At 44.4% G+C, this 27,020-nt stretch overlaps 1 protein-coding gene across 2 annotated transcripts in view; it reads right to left on the reverse strand.

Moving 5' to 3' along the window:
• Positions 1 to 1,326: 1,326 nt before the first annotated feature.
• The window catches only part of DLG5 (discs large MAGUK scaffold protein 5), a 216,337-nt gene continuing 190,643 nt past the window's right edge, over positions 1,327 to 27,020 (reverse strand). Inside the window, exons 32-33 of one of the 2 annotated variants that reach the window (XM_064594864.1) lie at positions 3,333 to 3,455; positions 1,327 to 2,245 (exon numbers count right to left, since the gene is read on the reverse strand). In XM_064594864.1, the coding sequence (XP_064450934.1) occupies positions 3,382 to 3,455 (74 nt within the window). In that variant the 3' untranslated portion in view covers positions 1,327 to 2,245; positions 3,333 to 3,381. Of the gene's footprint in view, positions 2,246 to 3,332; positions 3,456 to 21,675; positions 21,819 to 27,020 lie in introns of those variants that run through there. The other variant, XM_064594863.1, reaches the window with a different exon arrangement.

The following is a 27,020-nucleotide window of genomic DNA, read 5'->3' on the forward strand; positions in this document are numbered from 1 at the left end:
TTACTGTGAATTTATGTCACACAAAGACAAGCAAAGGGCAAGTACTGTTAAATTAGAGTTTCATAAATCTACTTAAAAAGACAAGCGGAGCAAAGGATATGAACACACAGTTCATAGAAAAATAAGTGCAACTACCCATTACACACAGAAAAAAATGCTAAAGCTCACTCTAAATAAATAAATAATAAAATAAAAACAACAGCAAGATAGCACTTTCTATCGATCAGACTACGAAGGATGAAAAAGGTTGGTAACGGTCGCTGAGCAGGTAGGTGCGCAATACACACTTTTACATACTACTGGCAGGAGTGTAAATTAGTGAGACGATTTTGGAGAAGAATCCGCAATATCAATAAAAGCTTTAAATATATATATCTATCTTTTGTTTAACCCAACAATTCCACAGTAAGAAATGTATCCTCTAGGGGCACTTGCGTGGCTCAGTCATTAAGCGTCTGCCTTCGGCTCAGGTCATGGTCTCAGGGTCCTGGGATCGAGCCCCGCATCGGGCTCCCTGCTTGGCGGGAAGCCTGCTTCTCCCTCTCCCACTCCCCCTGCTTGTGTTCCCTCTCTCGCTGTGTGTCTCTCTGTCAAATAAATAAATAAAATCTTTAAAAAAAATAAAAATAAATAAATAAATTTAGCTTCCTGGGGCACCTGGGTGGCTCAGTCATTAAGTGTCTGCCTTTGGCTCAGGTCATGATCCCAGGGTCCTGGGATCAAGGCCCGCAGCATCAGGCTCCCTACTCAGCGGGAAGCCTGCTTCTCCCTCTCCCACTCCCCCTGCTTGTGTTCCCTCTCTCGCTATGTCTCTATCAAATAAATAAATGAAATCTTTAAAAAAAAAAATGCATCCTGAAGATACACTGGTTAAAGTACAGCAAGGTATATGCGCAAGGAGACTTACTCAAGCATTTTACTTATTAGCAAAGAAGCAAAATGAGCAGATAAAAACTAGAAACAACTTCCATGTCTACCACCAAGAAACATGTAAGTTAAGGCATATGGGACGACTAACTATGCAATGGTCACTATGCAGGATATAAAAAGAATGATGTGGAGCCATTTGCACTAAAATAAAAAGATTTCTAAAAAAAGCCAGAAGAGGCTCATTTCATCAGTCTTTACCTACCAGACTTACCAAATCATGTGATGCTCCCCATCCCTCTGCGAGCCCACCGTGGCATGACCGTGGCCCTCTCCAGCATTCCAAGGCCCTTCTCCCACAAGCTGAGTAGCATGCTTGGCAGGAATCGGCTGTGTTTGTTCCCAAACCTACTTATGCCTGCTATGCCTGGTGTTAATTCGTAACTAAATACTACAAAACACCAAGTAAGTCTGAACACAGAAATGAGAGTCCTTTCCGTGAAAACTAAGGTGAATGCTTTGGACATGCTCAGTGAAAGTGAATTTCTAAAAAAAACAAAACTCAAAATGATGGCAGAATAGGTGTGAGTGAGACAACTATAAAAGAGGGCAGGAGACAGTAAGAGCCTTACCTGGGAGAATTCTACCACCACAGCTCCCCAGATCTCTCTGAGTTTTCATTCTGCAATAAGAACCCTGAAACCGCAAGTTGTAGATCATGCATTAGGGATGTGGTTTTCACTGAAAGGCAACACGGGCCTCCCGGGGCCTGAAGCGCAGGCAAGACAAGAGCCCTGGCCCTACATCAGAAGTCCACCTGCTGATCCCTGCTGAAATGAAGGAGTCAACCGTCCAGTTTGTAGGTGCAGAAATATTATTGCTCTAGTTGCTTGTTTTAAAGAATCTTTGTCTTTTAAAGATGCTCTATGAGCATCAGCTGCCAAAACAAATTATCAGGGACAGGGTGGCTTGCACAACGGAGTTCCTTCCTCATGGCTCAGGAGACTGGAAGTCGAAGCTCAAGGTGCCAGCAAGGTCGGCGTCTGGTGAGTGCTCTCTCCTTGGGTTACAGATGGCCACCCTCTTCATGATGTCCTCATGTGGCCTTTCCTCGGTGGATGTGGGTGAAGAGAGTGAGCAAGCTCTCTGGTGTCTCTTCCCACAAGGGCACTGATCCCATCATGAGGACCCCACCCTCATGACCTCATCTGACCCGAATTACCTCCCAAATGCTCCATCTCCAAAAACCAGCACTTCGGGGTCTGGGTCTTCAACATAAGAATTTTGGAGAGACACAGTTCAGTCCATAGTAGATGCACACTGAAATATCAGGGGTTAAGCAAAATTGCATTTGGTTCTGCTTCAAAGTAATAGCACGCTGGGAAGACAGATATAGATAAAATAAGCTTGGCCATGATTCAATAATATTAGAAGCTGGATTATGGGCACAAGAGGGTTCATTATACTCTTCTGCCTATTTTGTATATATTTAGAATTTTCCATAATAAATTTTTTAAAAAGCCAGATGATTATATGTTCATGTTTGTAAATTAGAATAAAATATTTAAAGTATGTGTATAAAATTTTTATAATGATTGTCTTAACGTGCTCTTTAACTAGGAGTGATAACACCAGATAAGAGAGAGGGCTTCAGCTATATCGTTAGAGGAAAAATAAAAAGGTATAGATCCAGTATTATTACATTACACTTAAATATGCTGGCATCTGCAGCATGTTTAAATTTTGTCCCAAAACTCAGATAGAAGAAACATTACTTTTTTGGTGTGCTTTTCTGAAACCAAACTTAATCTGTTCTAGTCCTTATTTGGCAAAGGTAATAAAAATGTTAATCTCAGGCATTCTGGGACTTCTCCTCATCCCATCTAGGGAAGACAATGATCCTTCTGATCATTCCTGTATCTTCAAGGTGGTGATGAGACACCGCAATACAAGGCTCTTAAAGCCACAGACCCCACTCCCTTACCCTGGTGCCTGAGGTCCCAGTGTCCTTCCTCAATTCCGGCTCCCATACAGCAAGCCCCCACCACCCATATGTCCCATCCCCAGCCTTCGCACAGGGCAAACGCAGGGGGTGCACCGAGCCCCGAGGGGTTCTTGCCCAGCCCCCGCACAGGTATCCCCAGAGCTCGTGCTCTCTGCACAGAGAGAGGCGGCCCAGGAAAGGGGCGGTCAGGCCCCTCAGGGGCTACCTAGGGGAAGCCTTTCTACCCCCTACTGTCTCTCTCAGTTACTCTTGCTTTTAAGCCAAACTGTGTTTTATCATCGGCAGTTTAGAAAAGTCCTTTTCAGCTTCATGACCTATTATTGGTAATTCTTCAGAATTGTTACCAAATGTGGGGAAACTTCTATCAAGGTTCTTTCATATATATTAACTGGAAAATGTCACGACATTTCAAGTCTTCTGAAGTGTACAAGTCAGGGGTTTTTATGAGGCTCCCAATTACCTTCTGGAATGCAGCTGCTGGAGCTTCCAGACCTGTGGTTTCTGAGTCATCAGTTAAAATGTTGATTTCTTAGAAGAGGTTGCAAGGCCATCATCTTTCTTGGAAGTAGACGTTGGTTTGCAGCTGGGGAGAGAAAAGAGAGCTAACAATTACCAAACACCTACTGTGTGCCATACTGTGGACTCGAGATCCTTTTCAGCACATACATTTTATCCTCTCTGCGCTGCTGGGAGGTAGGTATTCTTGTCCACTTACTTTTATGGGTAGGAAAGGGCACCACTCAGTTGCATGTGGTGGGGCTGGGATTGGAACCTGACACCTTGTGGCTGTGGGCCCCAGGACCACAGACAGCCCGCAACTCATGAAGTGGGAGCTTTTGCCCCCTGCTGGGCTGAGCACTAGACCCCTGAGCACCTGTCTGGGGTCCCTGGGCCCATGCATGTTTTTTTCCCTTCTGTTTAGAAAGTTCCTGTCATTTGCTCTGCTTTAAGCAGCCATCAGGATCATCTGACTGTGGGCAATCACTGATTTTAGGAATGTTGAAGAATTAAAAATAATGCACACAAAAAGCCCTGCTCACAGTGCCAGGCCTGTAGTAGGTCTTCACTACGTTATGGCCAATACCGTGATGGTCATTATTCCCTTTTCCCACTCCCCTTCCTTTCCCTCCTGCCTTTCCTTCCAGCAAAGGTTAACTGGCTCCTCCCTGCCTCCTGGCTTTCCAATTTGGGCTGCTAATGAGCAGCTGTTCCTGGAGATCAGAGGGAGTGTGGGGGAGAGGAGACGCGCGGGGACTCCTGCAAGGGCTCCCTCTCCCTCTAGGGGAGGCGTCTGCAGACCTAGGCCACCTGGTGCCATGGAAAGAATACCTCTGCTGACGTGCACAGCTGGAGGCCTGGCCTGGCTCTCTGGCTCTCCCATTTCGTGGCTATAAATACTGGCTTAGCTGAGTCACCTTCCCTTGCTGGGCCTCAGTTTCCTGCCTAAAAAGGAGAGGGTTGAACTAGGATGGGTTCACACTCCTCGTCAGTGCTTTCATTCAGCATTCCCTGAGCGCCTACTGTGTGCCCAGCGCAGGCCCAGGCCGTGGCCCGTGAACAAGACTCAGCCGGCCCTACCTGCCTGCCGCTTAACAGAAAGCTCTTGCAGCCTAAGCTCTTGGAGTCTGAGGGTCCTCGACGTGTTTCTCCATCCCCAGACTCCTGCTCAGAGGCACTTCTCGCATCTGTTTTTTTTTTTTTTTAAAGATTTTTTATTTATTTATTTGAGACAGAGAGAATGAGAGACAGAGAGCATGAGAGGGAGGAGGGTCAGAGGGAGAAGCAGACTCCCTGCCGAGCAGGGAGCCCGATGCGGGACTCGATCCCGGGACTCCAGGATCATGACCTGAGCCGAAGGCAGTTGCTTAACCAACTGAGCCACCCAGGCGCCCCTCGCATCTGTTTTTAAATGACAGAACCAAAGGTGTTGAGATCAGCCTTTGATGGACCACCCGCCCTTTACAGGGAGAAACCCAGCAGACACTCACCCCACCAGGGAGAAAATGTGAGCGAACCCCAGTGAGTCCCCCAGCTCCCCGCCCCTCCTCTCCCCTGCAGCTTCCAGGAGGCTCTCTGCCCTGCCTGGGTGACTGAGCAGACAAGGCACAGGAAGTAAGATTCCTGACGCTTAGCCCCTTGCCCCAGCCACGAGGACACTCAGCGGCTGCCAGGAATGAGTACGGGTTTCCCACAGAGACACCTAGGAGAACGGCAGCAAGAGGGTTGGAAGGAGCATTATTCTGGGAGGGGAGGGTCAGCTTCCAGGGCATGAGGTCATGGGCCACACAGGCTGAGGTGGTGGAATGTGTCCTGAAGGACTTTCTTGCCTTTACTCTGGTGGCCGGGCTGGCTTGCCACCACCCCAAACATCCCAGGCCCACACCAATGAAAAGAAACTGTGGCAGCCAGTCCTCAAAGCCCAGGAAGCCAGTTCATGCCAAATTCCTATCTGCTTCCTGCCCACTGCGAGGGGCCACAACACAGTGGTGAAGCACACAGGTGCTGTGGCCACATGCCTGGCTTCAAGTTCTGGCTTTCTCACCTACTCACAGTGTGATCCTGGGTGAGTTACTTAATCTCTCTGTGCCTCAGTTGTCTCGCCTGTAAAGTGGAAATGATAATAACTTCTACCCTATAGGGTTGTTGTGAGGATTAATGGATTCTTACATTGTGTGTGTGTGTGTGTGTGTCTATCATTCCATTAAATCTTCATATACATAATCTTCATATACATTATGGACATAACCCTTGTACATCTTATATGTGATCTTCATGTACATTATATACATAGCCTTCATCCACATTATGTAACCCTCATATATATGATGTACATAATCCTCATGTTTTTATACATAATCTTCATATATATTATGTATATAATCCTCATATATATTATATATAATCTTCATATATATTATAATCTTCATATATATTATACATAATCTTCATATATATTATGTACATAATCCTCATCTATTTTATACACGTCTTCATAATATACTTTAGAACAGTGACTGGCACATCGTCAATGCATCACATAACTGCTGTGTTGCTAGTATTACTAGCATTCCTTCATTGTATACAGCAGGTAAAGCTTACAAATTCCCTTCACATTCATTGTCTCAAATACAAATTTGTACACTTTATTCTTTTGGCTACTAGAATGTAAGCCTCACGAGAGCAGGGAATTCTTTTTTTTTTTTTTAAAGATTTTATTTATTTATTTGAGAGACAGAATGAGAGAGAGAGAGCATGAGAGGGGGGAGGGTCAGAGGGAGAAGCAGACTCCCCGCTGAGCAGGGAGCCCGATGCGGGACTCGATCCCGGGACTCCAGGATCATGACCTGAGCCGAAGGCAGTCGCTTAACCAACTGAGCCACCCAGGCGCCCGAGAGCAGGGAATTCTTAATTGTTTCATTCATTGCCATATCCTTGAAGCCTAAAATAGTACCCAGGACAAAATGGATGCTGGATAAATATTTGTTAAATGGGTGGATGAATGACTTCAACAGACTTTTCTGGAAAGCCTATTTATATGCCAGGCACTGAGGATTCAAAGGTAGAAACTATGGTAATCCGCCTTTGAAAAAGACCGAAATCGATTGGTAATTCACTTGTAGAGTGATAAAATGCATGACCCTGTGACAGACCAGCCACAAGAGCAGTGGGTCTCAGCAGTATTTTGCCCCAGCCTCCCCAGGGGACCAGACTCAGCCCAAGCAGAGATGGTGGCTGTGTGGCTCAGGAAGCCTCTGGGGAGGGTTGGAAGGAGAGAGGGAGTGGACAACACATGCCCTTGAGGATCACTGTGCTCCTTTACTCTACCAAAGTATCAATGTCTACTGTCCATTGGGTACCATTACGGGTTTGGTTTTGGTTGTTATTATTACATCTTAAATAAACTGCTTCCACGTTTCCATGGAGTCCTCTCTGCCCTCACCTTCTTAAGGCTATTTTGGTCTGGGCTTTTTGTATCATCTAAGACAGACTGTCCCATCCTCTTATTATGTTCAATAAAGTCTTCATACAGGGGCCTGGAACAAATCCATCTCCCTTAGACACAGTTGGAGGGAATGGTGGAAGAAGATACTTTCCTTCCCCCTATCATTGCTCCTCCTTTTCTTCCTTTGATATTGTGGACCAAGCAGTGACTTGGGAATTGAGTGACGTGGGTTCAAGTCCCAGGTGTGCAGTAGGGAAATGCAAATCAAAATAGCAAGGAGATTCCACTTCATGCCCGCTCAGGTGGCTAAAACCAAAGACGATGATGAGTGTGGGTGAAGAGATGGAGAAGCTGGAGCCCTCGTACACTGCTGGGGGGCATGTGATGCGGTGCAGCTGCTGCAGAAAACAGTGTGGCAGTTCCTCAAAGGGTTAAACTTAGACTTACCATATGACTTGGCAATTCTACCCCTAGGTGTGTGCCCAGACGTTCCTAGCAGCATTATCCACAATAGCCAAAAAGTGGAAACCATCAAAATGCCAATCACCTGATGGATGGATGAATAAAACCTGGCATATCCACACAATGGAATATTCCTTTTCAGCCATAAAAAGGAATGAAGTTCTCATACACGCTACAACATGGATGGACCTTAGAAACATGGTAAGTGAAAGAAGCCAGACACAAGAGGCCACATATTGTGTGATTTCTGTGAAATGCCCAGAATAGGCAAATCCATGGAGACAGAAAGCAGATTAGTGGTTTCCAGAAGGAAGTCCATCCCGAAAATACATCTGGTTGAAACATGGTCATCTTATTAAGTCCATACCATACCCTCAGAAGAAATAGAATTTTATTTAAAAGTCACCAGGGATTGCCTGTTTAAAGGGCTCCTTCTGGAAACCCATCCTGTGTAAAGTGCCTAATTACCTACTAATGTACTTTTCCTTCCTCCGGCCTAATTTTCACATGCGGAACTTGCTTCAAGTCAGGTGTTGCTATATTCTGGAATGGGTGCTGTCCTTACCAGGACATCACCCTGCCGACTGCCTGCTGGTGAAAATATTTCAAAGCACTTTTCCAAGTATAAACAAAGCTCCGAATAAAACCTTCTTCTCTCGATGTCTAACTCTGTGATAAATTGGCTCCCTCCCACCCCTTCTTTTGAAAGTGCCCCTGAACCAAATCAAATGAGGACAGGCTCCATCTCACAAGCCTGAGTAAGGAAGCAGACAATAATCTTTTAATGGAATCCTATTTTTCAAACCGACATTTAGCCTACGCGAAGCAGACGTGGAAGCAGAGAGGATAGGAGGTGGGGGCACTGAGAGGCTCTGAGTGTTTGGAGCAGGAGGCCAACAGGAAAGCAAGCTCTGCCTGCTGGACTGGGAGGTGCTCATGGTGGAACTAGCAAGGAGCTGAGGCGGCAGTGACCCCATCTCCTTCCCTGGACAATGGCTGATGAAAGCCCCCTGGAAAAAAAAAATCATACGGGAGTGGAAAATCCTTAACAATGAAGTTGGAAAGAATATTAGAGCTGCAAAGGACCCTAGCAATTGTTCTTCAGTCAAACACCTCATTTTACACCTGGTGGAATGGGGGTGAGCCAGCAGGGGGAAGGAAATGGCCAAGGTATACTTGGTCCAGGTGATTGGGAGTGGGGCCAAGGGAGCAGGCATTAGATGGAATCACCCAGGGAGGAGGCTGTTTCCTTCTCAGTTCATTCCCAACCGTTCTGACGATCTCAAGGAGAAAGCCTTCATGGGAGCAGGTCTATCTTGCCATCCCCATCTGGATCCAGACGACGTGGTGGGCAACAGTACCCAGCTAGGATTTGGTAATACTGCTTCAGTTTGTTGTCGTGGCAATGGTGAATTTTTAAGCATTATTTTCTGTTTATAACGTGCTATTCTGGCTTCCCTTTATGATACTGATTTCAAGTTTTCTTTAAACATACATTTATGTCCAAAAGAGCGAATTATTTAAAGGAGTAATAGTGTATAAATGAACAGGACACCAATATGTCAAAAACCTGGAAGACGGCACATGAAGGGAAGCATTCATCTAGTGCAAACTTACACAATAGTTGTGTGTGTTGCCATTCCTCCTTGAGACACACACACACACACACACACGATCCCTGGCAAGTGATCCAGTCTCCGCTTGAATACCGCCAGTGACAGAGAGCTTACTACTTTTCTACTGAGTTTCTACCAATCTATAGTAGAACATAGCTCCATATTCAAAATAAGAGAGCATTTATTTAATACTTCCCAACATAACAGTGCCCCACCCCCAGCCCTATTGCTGCCCATCGCTGCCCCTCGTTGAATGGCTAGGATTTGACCCTCCTGCCTGGCAGATCCAGGGCTGAGCTCTGTGGGCGACTGGTGCCAAAACAGAGATTTCAAACTCAAGTTTGGTGACGGTTGACAATGCTGAGGTCCCAGCTGAAGGGAGGGAAAGAGTTTTCTCTCTCTCTGAGTCTGTGCTTGGGTGGAGGGAAGGGAAAGGGCCAGGCAGGCCAGGTGGCCCCCCTGGATGCACAGGACTTACAGGCCGTGCCGTGAATTCTGGGGCCACAGAGAGGGAAGGAAGGAGAGGCTGGGACCCCCCTGAACACAGACCTCTAGGACTCCCTAATTTTCTGTGGAAGCTTGTGATGCAGAGGGATCTTGAAGCCCATGGGTCAGCCTCAGAGGTTCTCACTGTCACACTCCGGCGCATGCGTGCCCACACGCACACGTGCACTTAGACACACACACACACACGTGGACTTACACACACACACACGCACACGTGCACTTACACACAGTCACTTAGGGGGCCCTGCCCAGGAAGCAAAAAAGGTCTCCCTTTCCACAGAGCACTCCTGGCGCATCATTTTGTGGCCTGGCCACCGTGTGTTGCCAGGGGTCCCCGTGGTCCTGCTGCCAGGCGAGCCCCCAGACCCCTCACCGTTCCAGGCCTGCTTCCTTCCCATCGGCTCCAGGGATGTGCTGCTTCCAGCTCCTCAGGCAGCTCCAGACTCAACCTTCCTGACTTCCTTCCCCGCCCCAGCGTCCTCAGCTGTCCTTCCTTCCCCTCCTGTGATCCAGGTCACAAGTCCCTTTTCTTTCATCCTGGCACAGCTGACAGTCAGCACACAGAAGGGAGAAGTGAGAAGCGAGCAGACCGGCAGACAGCAGGAGGTGATGTGTCCAGCCTTTGCAGAGAGGTCCCTCCTGCTGGGTGCTAGAGCCAGCCCCCGTCCCTCTGATGGCTCCGGAAGTCTCCACACTGTGCTGTGACATTTATCCCTGCACCCTCCCCCGCCCCTCCGACCCACTGGGGCCCTTCGTCACCCAGGAAAAGTCAATTAAAGGCATTCTGTGCCAGCTCAGAAGTCCCTGGAAGCACAGGTCCTGTCCTGCTAGGTGGCTCTCAGCACACGGATGCCTTCTCTGGCCACCCCTCGGGGATGGCGGTGACTGGGAGAGGCCGACACCTGGGGATTTTCCAAGCCCTGGTGATAACATCTATGCAAAAAGTTGGATTTGGTTTTTCCTACTTGAGACTTTTTTCAACTGATCTGAAGCAAAAAGGTAACATGTGTTTCTTTACCCAGAATTTTAAGCAAAAAGTAATTTCCCACTTTCCGGCTCAGACTTGATTCAAATCTCTTGTAATCCCCCACTCTGGGATCAGGACCACAAGCGGCCAACCAGCCCGGGCGGGGCGGGGGGGTGGTGGTGACCAGGAGCAATGTCTTCTGGGCCAACCCCCTCTCTGGCAGTCCTTAGAAGGTGACCGCCTCTGGTCTCCTCACCCACTCCCATCTGCCCGGCAGACCTGCGCAGGGTGGCAGAAAGCCAACACAAGGAATGACAGTCAGTTACTCCTAGAAAGGGACACAGCCCAGTCCCCACAGGTCAAACATAAACAGAGGCAGGTGGAATGGTGTCGGTTCCCTCAAGCTGAAGGCAGAAGATCCTCAAGTTCCCAAAGACCAGCTCTATTCCATGTTGCCTGTTGGATGTGGGAGAAGCCAGGGAAGCAAGGAGGAGAGAAGATGGGAATCATTAGTCTCAAGACTCTTGTTCTCCTGAGAGGAGTGAAAAATGGTGCAAGCTTTCAGGGGGCCTTTGCCATGCCAACCAAAATATTTCATAAACAGGCAAGACTAATTCACGGTTTAAAAAAGTAATACCAACAGCAGTTACCTCTGGGGTTGGGGAGCAGAGATTGACAGAGATGGGATGTGAAGGAAATTTCTGGGGTGATAGGATTCTACCTCAGAAGAAAAAAAGTGCAAACAAATAGTAAACTCAAGCAATGCTGTCTAGTAGAACACTTCTGCGGTGATGGAAGTGTTCTGGGTCTGTGTCATCCAGGACGGTCCCCACCCATCCCTGTGGCTGTGTGGTGCCTGAAATCAGGCTACGGAAGTGGGAGCTGTGGCACAAAGGCTCTTGCAGACCCTCAGAGCCCTGCAGCCGGCCAGGGCAGGGCCGCCTTCTCTTTAGAGACAAAGGCCAAATCACCTAAGATCATTCACGGCAATGAGCCGGTCAAGGGCAGAGACCTCCACGTCTCCCGATTCTGAGCTGTGCGCTTGTTCCCCAGGCGCCCCAGACAGAGAGAGCAGCCTCAGAGTTGCGGGCAGGGGCGCCCTGAGGGTGGAGGGGCGAGTCCCAGGAGTCCCAGCCCTGAGAGCACAAGCTTCTTTCTTCGGGGGACAACCTCTGGTATAACAGTGACAAACTCAAGTGCACACTGACCCTTGACATTTTATAACCCATTTTCACACACAGTCTCTCATTTTGTCCTCATAGCCTGGAAGACATCCATCCTTCCTTCCCTCCTTTGCAGCCAAGCGGTGGGCAGCGCATAAGGTCGGGGGGGGGGGGTGCAGGCAAAGTCTAGACTCTGAGTCAGACTGCCAGGGTTGGAATCCTGATTTACCCGGCCCATGAGTCTGTAACATGGCACATCTTCACCGCTCCGTGCCTCAGTTTCCCAACTTGTAAAACTGGAATGATGATCGTACCTGCCTTGCTGGGATGTCATGAGAATTAAGTGAAACAACCTGACCACACAAAGCCCTCATTATGAGTATTATCATTACTGCTGCTATTGCAATTATTGATTGGGCATCATCAGCGACAGCGCCAGGACCTGAGGCGGTGCCAGGGGCCAGTTCAGAAGCCCCAAGGAGGGCAGAGCCCTGGGCATCCGAGTCGGTGCCAAGCCACCCAGACTCTGCAGGAGGGGGGATGGAGTTACCGGCACCCTCTCTCCCCTCCCAGAGCAAACACCTGAGCTGCGCTTGGCTCTGACGTGTCTGCCCTTAGAGAGAGATTACCTTTTGCTCATGAATCTCCCACCTGGAAAATGTCCCCTCCTGAGCTGACTGGCGTGATGGATCAGTAGGACCATCACCGCCGTAGTTAATGGTCCATCTCCTGCTGCCCAGCAAGCAGCACACGGGCCCTCCTCTCTGGAGGCTGCAGTCAAGAGGGGAGTTTACACGAACAAATTAATGTAGGAAAAGGGGACTTCTGCGGCCTCCCATCTTACCAGCAGCCCACCCAGGTGGGAAGACGGGCAAAGCCATCACTAGTAACCCGTGTGCGTGAGAATGTACGTGTGTGAGAGTCTTTCCATTCACAGAGCATCTTGCTTAGGAGCTAATTCGGTAGCTATAAAGGCTTAGAAGGGCAGGTATTTTTATTCCTAGTTTTGAGATGAGAACTGAGTCAGTGAGGGGCTAAAGGACCTACCCAGGAGCAGCTGTATTAAATCTTGCTGAGTGTTACCAGCATCCAATCAATAATTACATGTCTGGAAAGTTCCCTGAAAGTACCACCTATAAGCAGAACGGGCACTGCTCAAGTCAGAGCCAGGAATCTGTCCAACAGGGTCCTCCTGGCTTTGTTTTTTTTGGCCCCACACCCAGGCATGGTCATTGGGCCATCCCCCAGAAACAACTTCCCCCAGCGGATGGGTGGCACAGTCCGTTCTAGCGGGCAGACCAGTATGGAGAACCTCTCTGTGCTCAGCATGTGTCTGGGGCAGGTTGGGGGTGGGGTGGATGGTCGCAGGGACACCCAGGTTGCAGAGGCTGGCTTTGCAAAGGTAATAGGCATCCAGTCGCTTAGACACCAGGGCTCCAGACCAAGCTCTCATTCATGTCCACAAGTGGGGAGAAATATCTGTTGATATTTGGCTGCAAAGATAATGCTTTGTAAGTTTAAATGACATTATGTGTCTTAATGATGGTAATAGCTTCCATGATGGAGCACCTCCTATTTGCCAGGCCCCATGCTAAGTGCCGTAGACCGCACAGCCTCAATCCAACCTCACCTTCATTGGTAGACCCCTTGTGAAATAGACAGCTCTATCATCAGAGTCTTACACGTGAGGAAGGTGAGCCTTGCCAGAGAGCCGTCCACTTAGCTACTCGGTGGTGGCGCCAGGATGTGAATCCAAGCAGTGAGATTCTAGAGCCTTCTGCTGAACTGTCACTGTAGGTCTCTCGCTACAAAACACACAGCACACACCAAGTGAAATATTTCACTGAAAACCCATCTGATAGCTTTAGCCACAAAGGTATAAATAAAGTTCTTCTCTATTCAATTTACTAATCATCTGTCCACCCCCAACCCAATACTTTGGCCACATTTTTGTCCATAGCAATGGCATAAATCAAATACACCAATCTTGGTCTATCTGAGCATACAGGGTTCCTAGGCTGCAATCTGGGTCTTGAACTACATTGTTCCATTTTGTGGCCAATTCAGAGGGCCCCTAGGCTGGACATCATGCTGTGCCTGGGACATATCATCTAGAGTAGAGGGCACTAGGGCTTGAAATAGGGCTCTGTCCTCTAGCAGCCATATGTCCTGGGGTCGTCCCTTCACTTCCTTGCAGCCTGGTCTCCTCTGTCCAATAGGCTCTAGAACCCTGCCTTCCCCAGCGTGGCAGAGATGACATCATAACACATAGCTCTATCACTGACTGACCACTTGCTCCGTGCCGGCCACCATTCCTACCTTATCTAACTTGATCCACACAACGAGCCTGCAAGGTAGGTAATACTACAGCCCGCATGTACTGATGAGGAAGCCGAGACTCAGGAACAAATGATTTGTGCAGGGCTAGACACAGGGTAAGCGGCATGCCCATGTCCGTTCTAGACAAGGCCTTGCTCTTGAACCACTGATGGGTCTGCGGTAGCCTGTAGAGCTCTGCAGAAGGCAAGGGCCCAGCAGAAGAGTGGAAACGTGTCCCAGCTCCTAGCACCTGGTCTCCCTGGGCGGCCTGGCTTCCCGGCTAATCCTGTTCTCTTGGTCTTAGGCTCACTGGTTCAGAGGTATGGAAGACTCCATGTCCTCCAGCCTGCTTCTCCCTGATGGTGCCCATCTCTGGAACGTATACTCATTGATTCATCAGCCAGCTCTGTGCAGCTCTCAACATAGGGCAGGGTTTTGACGAATGTTGACCCGGAATCCCATGAATGTTCCATCCCCGTGGCCGTGGAATCCCATACCGGTGATGCCTGGCGGGCCCAGATCAGACATTTCTTCCCTGACACCAAGGCGGAACACGTGGCCCTCCCCCGCTGGCTCGGGCAGATCTGTGCAACTGCCTGAAACGAAGCAAGTCCTGAGACTCGTCAGGCAGATCGATGCTGAGCTGCCTCGGTAGGAGCTCATTAAGGGTTTGCTTCTTCCGGGACTGCTCGAGAGCCCCCTCTCCTTAGCCCTCAACACGGTCGCATCCGTCTTTCACCATCCCCACCCTCAACACTCCCGTAAGCACACTGCTGTAGTGTGCGGCCCTGTTCTAAATGCTGACATGTACTAACGCATTCGTTCTCATGACAGCTCTTAACCACACGCTAGGTTTGCTGGGAAGAGTCCTGGTTTATATTGTCCTATCATTTCACATCACATCACATCACACTGTTTGAATCAGTAATACAATTTCATGGTGAAAAATACAAAAGGGATACAAGGATATAAGTCAGCCTGGACCTAGGATGAGCTGTCCTACAACAGCTTCTAAATAGGAACCAGATGGGGTCCTCTTTCTCCTCCAGCGGCTAGCTCTCCACCGACCCCGGCTGTGGCCTGGAGCAGAGCCAAAGACCTGCTATCCTTGAAGCAGAACCATGGAGCCTAGGCTAAGCGGACGCTTCCAAAACTTGGATCTCCCAAGGACCCTGTCCCAATGTTTGCCCCATTCACATAGTATCTCTACTTTTTAATTCTTTTTTTTTTTTTAAAGATTTTTATTTATTTATTTGGCAGAGAGAGACACAGCGAGAGAGGGAACACAAGCAGGGGGAGTGGGAGAGGGAGAAGCAGGCTTCCTGCTGAGCAGGGAGCCCAATGTGGGACTCGATCCCAGGACCCTGGGATCATGACCTGAGCCGAAGGCAGACGCTTAACGACTGAGCCACCCAGGCGCCCCATCTACTTTTTAATTCTTAAGAATTATCTTTAAATTAGCTCACTTTAATTTAAATAATTTTTTTTAAAGATTTTATTTATTTATTTGAGAGAGAGAATGAGAGACAGAGAGCATGAGAGGGAGGAGGGTCAGAGGGAGAAGCAGACTCCCTGCCGAGCAGGGAGCCCGACACGGGACTCGATCCCGGGACTCCAGGATCATGACCTGAGCCGAAGGCAGTCGCTTAACCAACTGAGCCACCCAGGCGCCCTAATTTAAATAATTTTTAAAGGAAACATAGTATCACTATCCTAAAAGAGACAGTGTGGAATAGCTCCTAAGAAGGTGGGCTCTGGATTGAAGCCAGGCTTGTGGCATATCCCTTGCCATAAGGAGGAGAAACTACAAAAATAAGCACAAAGGAAACCAAACAATTTATGAAACATTAACCAGAGACTACCTGCCTGAGGCCCAGTTTTCTCTTTGTTAAAATTGAGATGAACAAAGGCCAGCGGTGCTGAAAACCTATAAACCCCAAACGAGATTTCCCAAGCATTGAGAAGAGCTGAAAGGAGAATCAGTCTCACCCTGTGATGCGCTGTTGCCTTCGCCACCCCTGCGTCCATCTACAATCAGCCTGCATGTTATCTGTGTCACTCAGTCCACACTCTGGGAGATGTGAGGTCAAGCAGGAATCTCCTGGGGGTTGTGGGGGAAGGTACGCCTCTCTGGCAGAGGGGCTTGTTGATTTGACAAGGTGCTTTTTCAAACTAGTTGTCCCAGATCCCTCTCTAGCTCTACCCCCATTCTGCTGTGTCTGTCTTCCCCAGTGAGAATCACTATGTCCAAGGAGAGCCACTCTTCGTGGGAGAGTGTTGTTCGTGTGGACAGCCTAGAGGCAGGAAAGGGGTTGAGACCAGTGTGTGAAAATGCACCCAAGTGGAGCCTCAGGGGTCCCTGCACACACTGCAGCATTTGAGGGAAATTTCTATTTGCTTTATTAAATTCTTGACCAACCCAGTGAAAAATTCAGACATATGATGATAAAACCAAAGCAAGCCACAATTAGCTTAAATTGCACAAGGTAGTAGATGACATTAAGGAATTAGTATTAGTATTGCTAGGTAGGATGATTCTGTGGTTATGATTTTTTTTTAAGTCTGTATCTGTTAGAGAAATATATCAATGTCTTGGATTTGCTTTAAATTACTCCAGTGAAGGAGGGGCAGGAGGAGGAGGAAGGAGAGGAGGAGGAGGGAGAGGGGAGGAGATGGAGGAGGAGGGAGGGGGGAGGAGGAAGGGAGGGGAGGAGGGGAAGGGGAAAAGATGGAGGAGAAGGAGGAAGGGGAGGAGGAGAAGGAAGGGGAGGAGGAGAAGGAAGGGGAGGAGGAGAAGGAAGGACAGGGGCATAAGGGAGGGGGGAGAAGAGGGAGGGGAAGGAGGAAGGGAAAGAAAAGGAGAGGAGGAGGAAGGTCCTGGGGGGGGGAGGAGAGGGAAGGAAGGCAGAGGGGAGGGAAGGAGGGGCAGAGGGAGGAGGAGGGGAAGGTCAGGAACAACAGCAGAGGGGGAAGAATATATTTTTAAAAGGATGAAAGAATATTGATATTTAGTGAAGCAGAGCAATGAACACATAAGAATTCATTATGTTTGTTTGATATGTATGTGATGCATATGTGTTATGATCCATATGTATGTTTTGATACATAGATCCATACGTACACACATTTCCGTAATAAAAAGTTTTCTTAAAAAGTTATGTTTACTATATTCAAAGAGATAAAAGAAAAAAATTAGCAATGCTAGCAAAGAAAGAACTAGAAACTACAAAAAGACATACCAGACTCGAAAAAGAAACAAATAGGAATTCTAGAACTGAAAAATATAGCAACTAAAAGTAATAATTCAATAGATAGGTCAATATTCCTAAGCAGATAACTAATGAATTGGAAAATTAATTAGAAAAAAAATTCTCCAGAAAGATGCAGAGAAGGGAAAATATGTATGAAAAAATACAGAAGTATTTTTATAAGTAGGCTTTTTATAAGTCAAAGATGAAGGTTCTAATTTCTGGGGTGAACACCAAAAGAATATTACAATTTGTATAACTTCCAAGGTAACAGAGAGTTTGAAAGGAATGATAATATACTCAATAAATCCAAAGAGCAAGAAAAGAGGAAAGGGAGAATTAGACTATGCAGGAGAAACAGAAAGAGCCTGGTAAAATGGTAAATTTAAACTTAAATATATTAGGAACTACAGGGACTCCTGGGCAGCTCAATAGGTTAAGCGTCTGCCTTCAGCTCGGGTCATGATCCCAAGGTCCTGGAATCAAGTCCCACATCGGGCTCCCTGCTCAGCGGGAAGCCTGTTTCTCTCTCTCCCTCTGCCTGCCACTCCCCGTGCTCATGCTCGTACTCTCTCTCTCTGACAAATAAATAAATAAACAAAATCTTTCAAAAAAAATAATTTATTTAAAAAACATATTAGGAACTATATTAAGTAATTAATTAACATGTCATTTATTATTGATATAAACTGTTAGTATTTAAATTTATACTATTATAACTAATATATGAATAACATATTAAAATATATGCATTTAAGGCTATACATTTTCCCATAAGCATACCTTTAGCTGTAACCTACATATTTTGATATATAGTATTTTCATTATCATTCAGTTTCAAATTATTCACAATTTTCATTGTGATTATTCCTTCGGCTTATGTTCATTTAAAAGCAAGGTTTAGATTTCCAAATTAATGGTAAAGTTTTTAATTATTTTTTTTCTAGTTCATTTCTTTCTCTTTTTTTTTAATATTGGGAGGGGAAAAAGCCCTCTGCATTATTTTAATCCTTTGACATTTTTTTGGATACTTGCTTTATGGCCCAGGATATGGTCAAGTTTTTATAAATATTCTATGTAAGTTTGAAAACAGCGTGTGTTCTAAAGTTATTGGGTGCTATGTTCCATATATCCATTGGCTCTGGTTTGCTAATTGTGTCTAAATCTTTTTTACTTTTGTCTAATTACCTAATCAGTTACACAGAGAAGTGTGTTAAAATCTGATTATGATTGTCAATTTTTTCTTTTAGTTTGTCAATTTTTACTATGTATTTGAGGCTAAGTTATTGAGCATATAAATTCGAATTGCCTCAATTTTCTGGTCATCTGCCTTCTACATGGAGTTTAAACATTTACAAAGAAATAATGCCAAATTTTTCCAGATATTAGAAAAAGAAGAAACACAGTCCAACTCATATTATGAAGCCTACAGAATTTTGATACCAAAACTGACAGAAATACTAAGGGAAAGGCAAACTATGGGCCAAATCTTGTTTTTGAGATTTAATATTTTATTCAGGCAAAATTCATTAATAAAATATTTGCAAGTTAATTTCAACTGTCTCTAAAAAGGATAATACACCATGACCACACTGAGTTTTATTCTAAGGACACAAAGATGGCTTAACACTGTGCCATATACCACAATAACTAAAGGATAAAAATCACGCTACCATCTCAATAGATTCATAAAAAGCATTCAATAAAACTCAACACGATTCACACGTTTTAAGAAAATTCAGACAAACAGAAATAACAGGAAACTTTGTTATCTGATAAAATGTACATAGACTTCGATTGCTCTAGAGATTCAGTAGAAGGCAGGTGACAGCCTCAGATGGGGTGACCTGAAGAGTTTAATACAATGACTTCTTACAAAGGTGGGGGAGCATTTAAAGAAACTAACAAGGTGTAATGTAGTATCCTAGAACTAGTCATGGGCAGAAGGAACTGAAGAGGCGAGAGAAGGGAGCAACTACTATAAAATGGGATGAGTGGCTATATGGAGGGGGCTACATGACAGAAGCTGTGGCCTTTGGTAGGACACACCTCGTCTACGTAACATGGCAGTGAGGTAGTCTGGGGACTAAATACCTCAGCACAATTCTCCTCCCTACCCTGTCTCACATCAGTGCCTATAATTGGCCACAACCAATCTAAACCAAAAGGGCAATGGAGCCCATTGACCCAGTCCCTACCCCAAGTTGCCTCTTGGGGTACAGTACAGCTGGAAAAGTATGGAGAATGGATCTGGGGAAGTAAACAAAAAGCATTCAGCATAATCTAATTTACTCATAAAATGTGGAAAATTTTCCTTTTTGAGATTTGGAACAAGACAAACACATTCCCTTCCATTCAACATGCTACAGGAAGCAGCCGGTATAAAAGGCAAGAAGAAGATATAAAAGACACAGCATGAAAAAGGAAGAAATAAAAACAATCAGGAAAAGATAATTTGATTGTGTACAGAGAAAATGCAAAATAATGTGCAAATAAAATGTCAGAATTAATAATAAGTTTAGGTTGTTTAATAAAATCTCAATAGACAAAAATCAATTGCATTTATATATACTACAACAAATAGCAAAAAACAAAACAAAACAAAACAAAAACCCTGATACTTAGGAATTCATCCGAGTATAAGACCTTGCAGAAAACAATGAAACACTAAGATGATCAATAAAAGAAGATATAAAATACACGAAGCTGGGAATGAGTCTCGTGGATTGGAAGACTTTTATTTTAAAGATAACAATGCTTCCCAAACTGTTCTGTATATTTAATGCAATCTTGATCAAATCCTAATAAAGAACTTTTCCAAACCTGTGTGGAGAAGTAAATCCGCCCACCACAAGGGTAGACTGTGGCTGCCACAAGTGTGTCTTACAGACCTCCAACTACAAAGAAAATAACCAACCAAGGACCCCAGTGACCGCATGCATTTAGGGAAACTACAGCAGACCTGTTCTGGGGAGGCAGGGACCCTTCTGATTGCCAGCTTTAGCTTTAGGAATCTCCAGTATTGTCAAACCGTTCTCTGACTACACAGTCGCTTACAATTCCACCCAATTTTCTCTTCTCTTTACTTGGAAGCAGATTGTGCTGCAGTCCAACAGCTCCCCGGCCTTAGTAAGCTCCCTCCCCGGTTTCTCTCACATAAGCATTTCTCTTAATGACATTTATTTATTAATTTTTAGTGCCATCTTAGTGTCTGCTTCTTGGAGGACCCAAACTAACACAATTCCAAGATGTTCAAGAAGAAGTTGGGGCAACATGCTTGACTTCATATCAAGATCTGTTATAAAAGCACAGTAATTAAAACAGGGTTGTTTTGACACAGGGTTGGACAAATCAACCCAAAGAATAGACCAGAAGACCCAGAAATCTTGCAATGCATGAGCACACCCACACATACACAGACAAACACACATACACAATTTAACAAATGTGGCTCTCAGAGTGGAAAAGGAAATGTATTTTAATAAATAATGCTAGATATTGGGTATCCATACAGTGAGAGAAAAAATGAAACATCTACTTCACACTTCACACAAAAATTAATTCCAGGTATACTGTAAACCTGAATGTAAAAGAAAACAATAAAGCTTCTAGAAGGTAATATGGGAAACTATCTTCATGGCCCTAGTGTAGAAAAAAAAATCTTCCTAATCAAAACACAGAAAGACTAACCAATAAGGAAAAGACAGTTATTTGGACCCCATTAAATTAAGAACTTCATGTTCATCCAAAGCAGCCATTTAAAGATTGAAAGACAAACCACAGAATGGGAGAAGATCTTTGCAATGCATATAATTGATGATGGGATCACATCCAAAATATAAAAAGAACTCCTACAAAACAGCAAGAAACAAACAGTTCAAGAGAAAAAATGGCAAGAGTCTTGAACAAACAATTCACAGGAGGAACTCAGCCCCACTTATTATCGGAGAAATGCAAATTAAAATCACAGTGAGATTTCACTATATGCCCACCAGAATGGGCAGGAAGTACAAAAGTACAAAGGCTGACAAATATTTAGGCGTTACAAAAACATACCAGTATACACTGTTTGAACTGATGAATCCAAGTGTGGGTGAGGCTGGGAAGCAATGGGAACTCTCATACTGAGAGTAGAAGTGTAATTTTGGTATGACCACTTTGGAAAACAGGTTAGCACTATGTACCATAACTGAAGACAGGCACACGCTAGAATTCAGCAATTCGATATTTGGTGGAACAAAATGCACAACCATAGCAATGGGATTCCTACAGCCCCAAACTGGAAATCACGCCAATGTCCATTAATAACAGAATGGGCAAGTATATTGTGGTAACTTCATACAACGGTCAACTACACCAAAACAAAACTGTAGCACACTCCTGCTACATAGAAATATATGCATGAATTTCTCAAACGATATTAAGATACACATTTCAAAAAAACACACACATAGTAAGATTCTATTTATAAAAATTCAAAATGAGGCAAAACTGTATTGTTTAGGAATGAGTACACATATGGCAAAATTATAAAGAAGAGCATACTTACCATAGAAGTCAAGATAGTGGTATCCTCTAGGAGAAAGTTATAGATAGTCACTTGGTGGGTTTTTTTTTGTTTTTTTAAGTAATCTTCATGTCCCATTAGGGGCTCAAACTCATGATCCCGAGATGAAGAGTCACATGATCTACCGACTGAGCCAGCCAGGCGCTCCAGTATCCTTTAGGAGAATGGGAGGGAGAGGTAGGCAGGAAGGGGCATGAGGTGAGGTTTCAGAGATGCTGGCAAAGAGTGATAAGTAAACGCGTTTGCTTTTTTATTATTTATTGACCCATAAAGTTTTGCTTTATAGACTTTTCTGAATGTTTGTCATATTTCAAAATAAGGAAACTTGACTTGGCTAATTGATTTGGCAATGAGAACCAGCTTCGTCAGCTAGGATATTCGGTGGACATTTTCCAAGGTTTGGATGAAAATATGTTGAAAGCTTTCACTGCGACAAAGGCATTGCATCAAAAATATTATGTTGATAAAGGCAAATTGAAATTTATGTTTGGATTCTTTCCAACTCCTTTTGTGAATGTCAGTTTAAACAAATGTCGCCCTGTGAAGGAATGAGAGGGTAATTAATAGTCATTTGATAGGTCTTGGTACATAGCCTTTGTGATGTACTTCCCAGAAATTGAGAATGTGAATTACTCTAATGACTGAGTTGCAAATCGTTTGCAAATCAATGGTTTCTAATTCTTTGTTTTCAACAAAACTAAAGAAGGACTTAGTCAAAGGATTAGCTGATAGAATGTTAAAAATGGGTTTTTGATATATATATATCATTGTGATTTTTAGCATGTATCTGATAAAAAGTTCAAAGAATTATATGACAATGCTATAACAAAACATGTTCTATTTAGGGGCGCCTGGGTGGCTCAGATGGTTAAGCATCTGCTTTCGGCTCAGGTCATGATCCCAGGGTCCTGGGATCAAGCCCCACATTGGGCTCCCTGCTCCGCGGGAAGCTTGTTCTCCCTCTCCCACTCCCCCTACTTGTGTTCCCTCTCTCGCGGTGTCTCTCTCTGTCAAATAAATAAATAAAAGCTTTTAAAAAAAAAAAGTTCTATTTCTATTAACCTGTTTATGTGAATGAGGTTTCCTAGGGCTTACCTCTACAAAAACCATCAATAGGGAGAGAAATTAGCTGAACCCTGTCTCGTTCTAACAATAATACTCAACCACAGATAAATGATACTCAACCACAGATAAATGAACCAATTATTTTTAAATGCCTAGTTCATGTTATTAAGAAATGGATATCCAACTTTTAAGTTACATGTTTATTATTTATAAAAACTTTATATTGTTTTGCTCAATTGTATATTCATTAAAATTGCAATGTAGTTCAATCCAGGTCAAAATTTTCAATCTCTAAAGATACGTGGTTACACGATTTTAATATGTGTGTGTGTATAATCTTATTGCAGAGACACAAGGTAATCTATAAAAGACTTTTAAGCATAAAAAACATGTTAGAATGAAATTCTATAAGGTACATAGGATGGAAATAAGAGTTCAAGAAAAAAAATGAGTGATCTAAAATTTGACTGCTAAGGATTTTGTTTGTGTGTTTTTTATTTGAGTACAGTTGACGTACAATGTTACATCAGTAATTTAACAAGTTTATATATGATGTTCACCACAGGTGTAGCTACCACCTGTCCCGTTACATTGCTATCAACAATGTCATTGACTGTGTTCCCTATGCTGTGCCTTTTATTCCCGTGACTTATTCATTCCATAGCTGGAAGCCTGGATCTCCTACTCCCCTTCACCCATTTTGTTCTACCCTTCACCCTTCTCCCCTCTGGCAACCATCAATTCGTTCTCTGTATTTATAGATCTGATTCTGCTCTTTGTTCATTTGTCTGTCTGTTCCAGATTCCACTTATGAATGGAATCATATGGTATCTGTCTTTCTCAGTCTGACTTACTTCACTTAGCATAATACCCTCTAGGTCGGTCCATGTTGTCTCAAATGGCACAATCTCATCTTTTTAATTTTATTTATTTATTTATTTATTTTTAAAGATTTTATTTACTTGAGAGAGAAAGAATGAGACAGAGAGAGCATGAGGGGGGGAGGGTCAGAGGGAGAAGCAGACTCCCCGCCGAGCGGGGAGTCTGATGCGGTACTCGATTCTAGGACTCCAGGATCATGACCTGAGCCGAAGGCAGTTGCTTAACCAACTGAGCCACCCAGGTGCCCTCATCTTTTTTATGACTGTGTAATATTCCATTGTATATCTATACCACATTTGGTTGTGTATTTTTTTAAATGATGGTATTAGATTACTATGAAGTTTTTATTTCTTTAAATACATTTTAAAGTGATGTGACAGCTTTAGAATGTAAATGGTTTCAATAAGTCAGAATTACATTCTTTGCAACTATTTAAACTTATAAAAAATTATAGATGTCAACTTGAAAACCTCCACAGGGGTACATAGTTCTTTAAGCCCAATGACTTAAACAGACTCATGGTTTATTCTCTTACAAAAAAGAAGCTAGAAACAGACAATCCAGGCTGGTATGGCAGTTCCTGGAAATCATCAGAGGCTCTGTCTGGATCTTTCAGTGCTTCTGTTCCGCCATCCTTGGAAGGCAGTTTCTACCCTCAAGGCCATAATATGACTCCTGGAGCTTCAGCCATCATTCCTATGATCTGGGAATCCTGGGGAGAGGGGGCCACAGCAGCTTTGCCAGGAGCCCTAGCATGCCACATCACCTGACCACTCCTATCAGTCAGGGAGCCTGGGAAAGGGAATTTTGCAACTGGGCATAATGCCCAAAGCCCCTGTTACTAAGGGAGGAGATGAGAATATATGTTTGGCAGGCAATTAGCAGTCTTAGTCACATGGAGTTTGATCCATGCTCGTTACATTGTATACAGATGCATGTTTATTTATGCATTGTTACCAGTCTATGAATGATTATCAATGGATGGGAGGATTTCAGGTTATTTTTACTTACGTCTTAGCACTTTCATATATTAATTTTTTTACAATCAACATGTTAATTCTTACAAAAACTTTACTGATATTGTCATAAGTTAGAAAGGGGCAAACTGGGAAAAAGAAAAAAAACAATCAGACTTTAGAGTCAAAAGACCAGACTTTAACTCCACTCTACAAAATGACTTAGGCATATATCTTCATCTCTGTGAGCCACAATTTCCTTGCCTACAGAAGGAAGGTTGGTTAGATTTTTCCATTACCTCTGGCTTGCCTTGTTTCTGATGAGAAGCCACAGTCATCCTGATTTTCATTCCACTATGTGTAATTCTTTTCCTCTGGCTGCTTTTAAGATTTTTTTTCTCTTTATCATTAGTTTTCAGCCATTCTCTGAAGTGCCTGGTGTGGTTTTCTTTGCATTTATTCTGCTTGTCATTGTTGAAATTCTCATATCTGTATATATCTTTCATCCTATTTGCAAAACGTTCAGTCCTTATTTCTTCAAATAAAAGCTGTTTGCAAGTCTGTGCCTGCTAATTCTATCATTGCTACCATTTCCAGGTCTATCAACTGCATTTTTTTCCTTTTGATTTAAAAAAATGTATCATTAGATGCTGAACATTATGAATGATATGTTCTTGAGTACTGGAATTTGCTGTCTTTCTTTAAAAATATTATTTTGTTCTGACATTCACTTGTGGATCTGCTTGCTACTTTCAAAACAATTTTTGTAAAGCTTTGTCAAAGTACATCTAGGATAGTCTTTGCTATAGGGATAGTTTAACCCCTCATCTAAGATATGATCTTTGTGAAGTCCCTCCTGAGAGCTCACAGTATTCATAGAGGTTTCTTGTTCTGGGTGGTCCGAACTCAAAGTCTTCCAACCTTGTACATGATCTGGTAGTTATTCAGCTCCTTGCTTGTTGTCCATTCGCCAGTATTTGTTCTTTATCTGTTCTTCTGGGGTCTTACCCTACACATGACCAGCTTAGTATTCAGCCAAAGACTTAAGGGGATCCTCTTTGCCCGCCACCCACTTTTTTTTTAATTGAGGTGTAATTCATGTATCATAAAATCCATCCTTTTAAAGTGTCTAATGGGGGCACCTGGGTGGCTCAGTCAGTTGAGCGACTGCCTTCGGCTCAGGTCATGATCCCAGAGTCCCAAGATTGAGTCCCACGTCAGGCTCCCTGCTCAGTGGGGAGTCTGCTTCTCCCTCTGACCCTCCCTCCTCTTGTGCTCTCTCTCTCAAGTAAATAAATAAAATCTTAAAAAAAATAAATAAAGTGTCTGATGCATTGGTTTTTAATATATTCACAAAATTGGGCAACCATCACCGCCATCTAACTCCAGGACATTTTCATCACCTCATGAAAATCTCCTTCTGGGAGATTTCCAGAGCTTTGTGTCTGCTCTCCTCTTCAATACTCTGCCCCACAAATGCCAGATGCCTCAGCCTCCTTGCACTCAAGACTTTGCTTGCCCAGTTCAGTGAGACTGCTGAGCTCCCTTGGGCCTTCCTCCTTGTGCTGGGTTCTAGTAAATGCCTCCAGGCAGAAAGCCAGGGTGATGGCAGGGCTCCACTGGCTATTGTCCAATGTCTGAAAACACTTATTTTTTTTTTCTAGTTTTGTGGTTATTTATGGAAGAAGGGTTACTCTTGTATAATTCCTCCAATGTGGCCAGAAATGGAAATCTCAGTTTATTTGATTTTTGAGATTAAACCTTCCTGTCATTGTGCTTGGCTTTAATAAACACTAAACTATTTCATATATTACTGAAGTGAACGTTATCTTCCCAGTATCTCTTGTACCAAACTCCCATTGTCTAGTACCCACAGACCAGTGCGGGGGGAGTCCCCTCAGCTACAGCTCCACACTGGCCCCACATTGTTCCAATCCGACTGGTGTGATTCCACCATTGCACCCCCCTCCCCACCGCCATACTGATTAGTTCAGTTAAACCGGGCCTAAGCTAAGTAGTGCACGATAGTCTCCTGGCCACATGGATGGGTTCTGGTACAGAGATTTGAGGGGCTAGGGGAGGAGAAATGTATCTTCCCCTTTCCTAATAATTCCTTCCCTTAGAAAATCCATTAATGTGGTTTCTGACCTCTCTCTACCCCCTTACTCACTGCATCCCAGGAGAAGCAAAGTAATCTCTCTAAATGAAAACCAGGGAAGAATAAATTGGGCATGCTCAGCCCAGCTCAGTTCTTCTTCCTGTCTGAGTGAACTGCCCATGGAGAGCACACAGTCACCTCCGCTTCTCCAGACCAGGAGACTTACTCAGCTGACAGGTTGCCCACATGGGGAGACCCCAACTGGGTGAGCAGGCTATCCTTACTGGGGAGTTCTGGAAGGAGGCCCACCGTGTTCTCACCCTAGGCAATAGCCTCCAACAGTATCAGAATTAAA

The sequence above is a fragment of the Mirounga angustirostris genome, unplaced genomic scaffold (genome assembly GCF_029215605.1).
Source record: "Mirounga angustirostris isolate CCGP_5_RB_7025 unplaced genomic scaffold, mMirAng1.0.hap1 SCAF_6, whole genome shotgun sequence".
NCBI lineage: Eukaryota > Metazoa > Chordata > Mammalia > Carnivora > Phocidae > Mirounga > Mirounga angustirostris.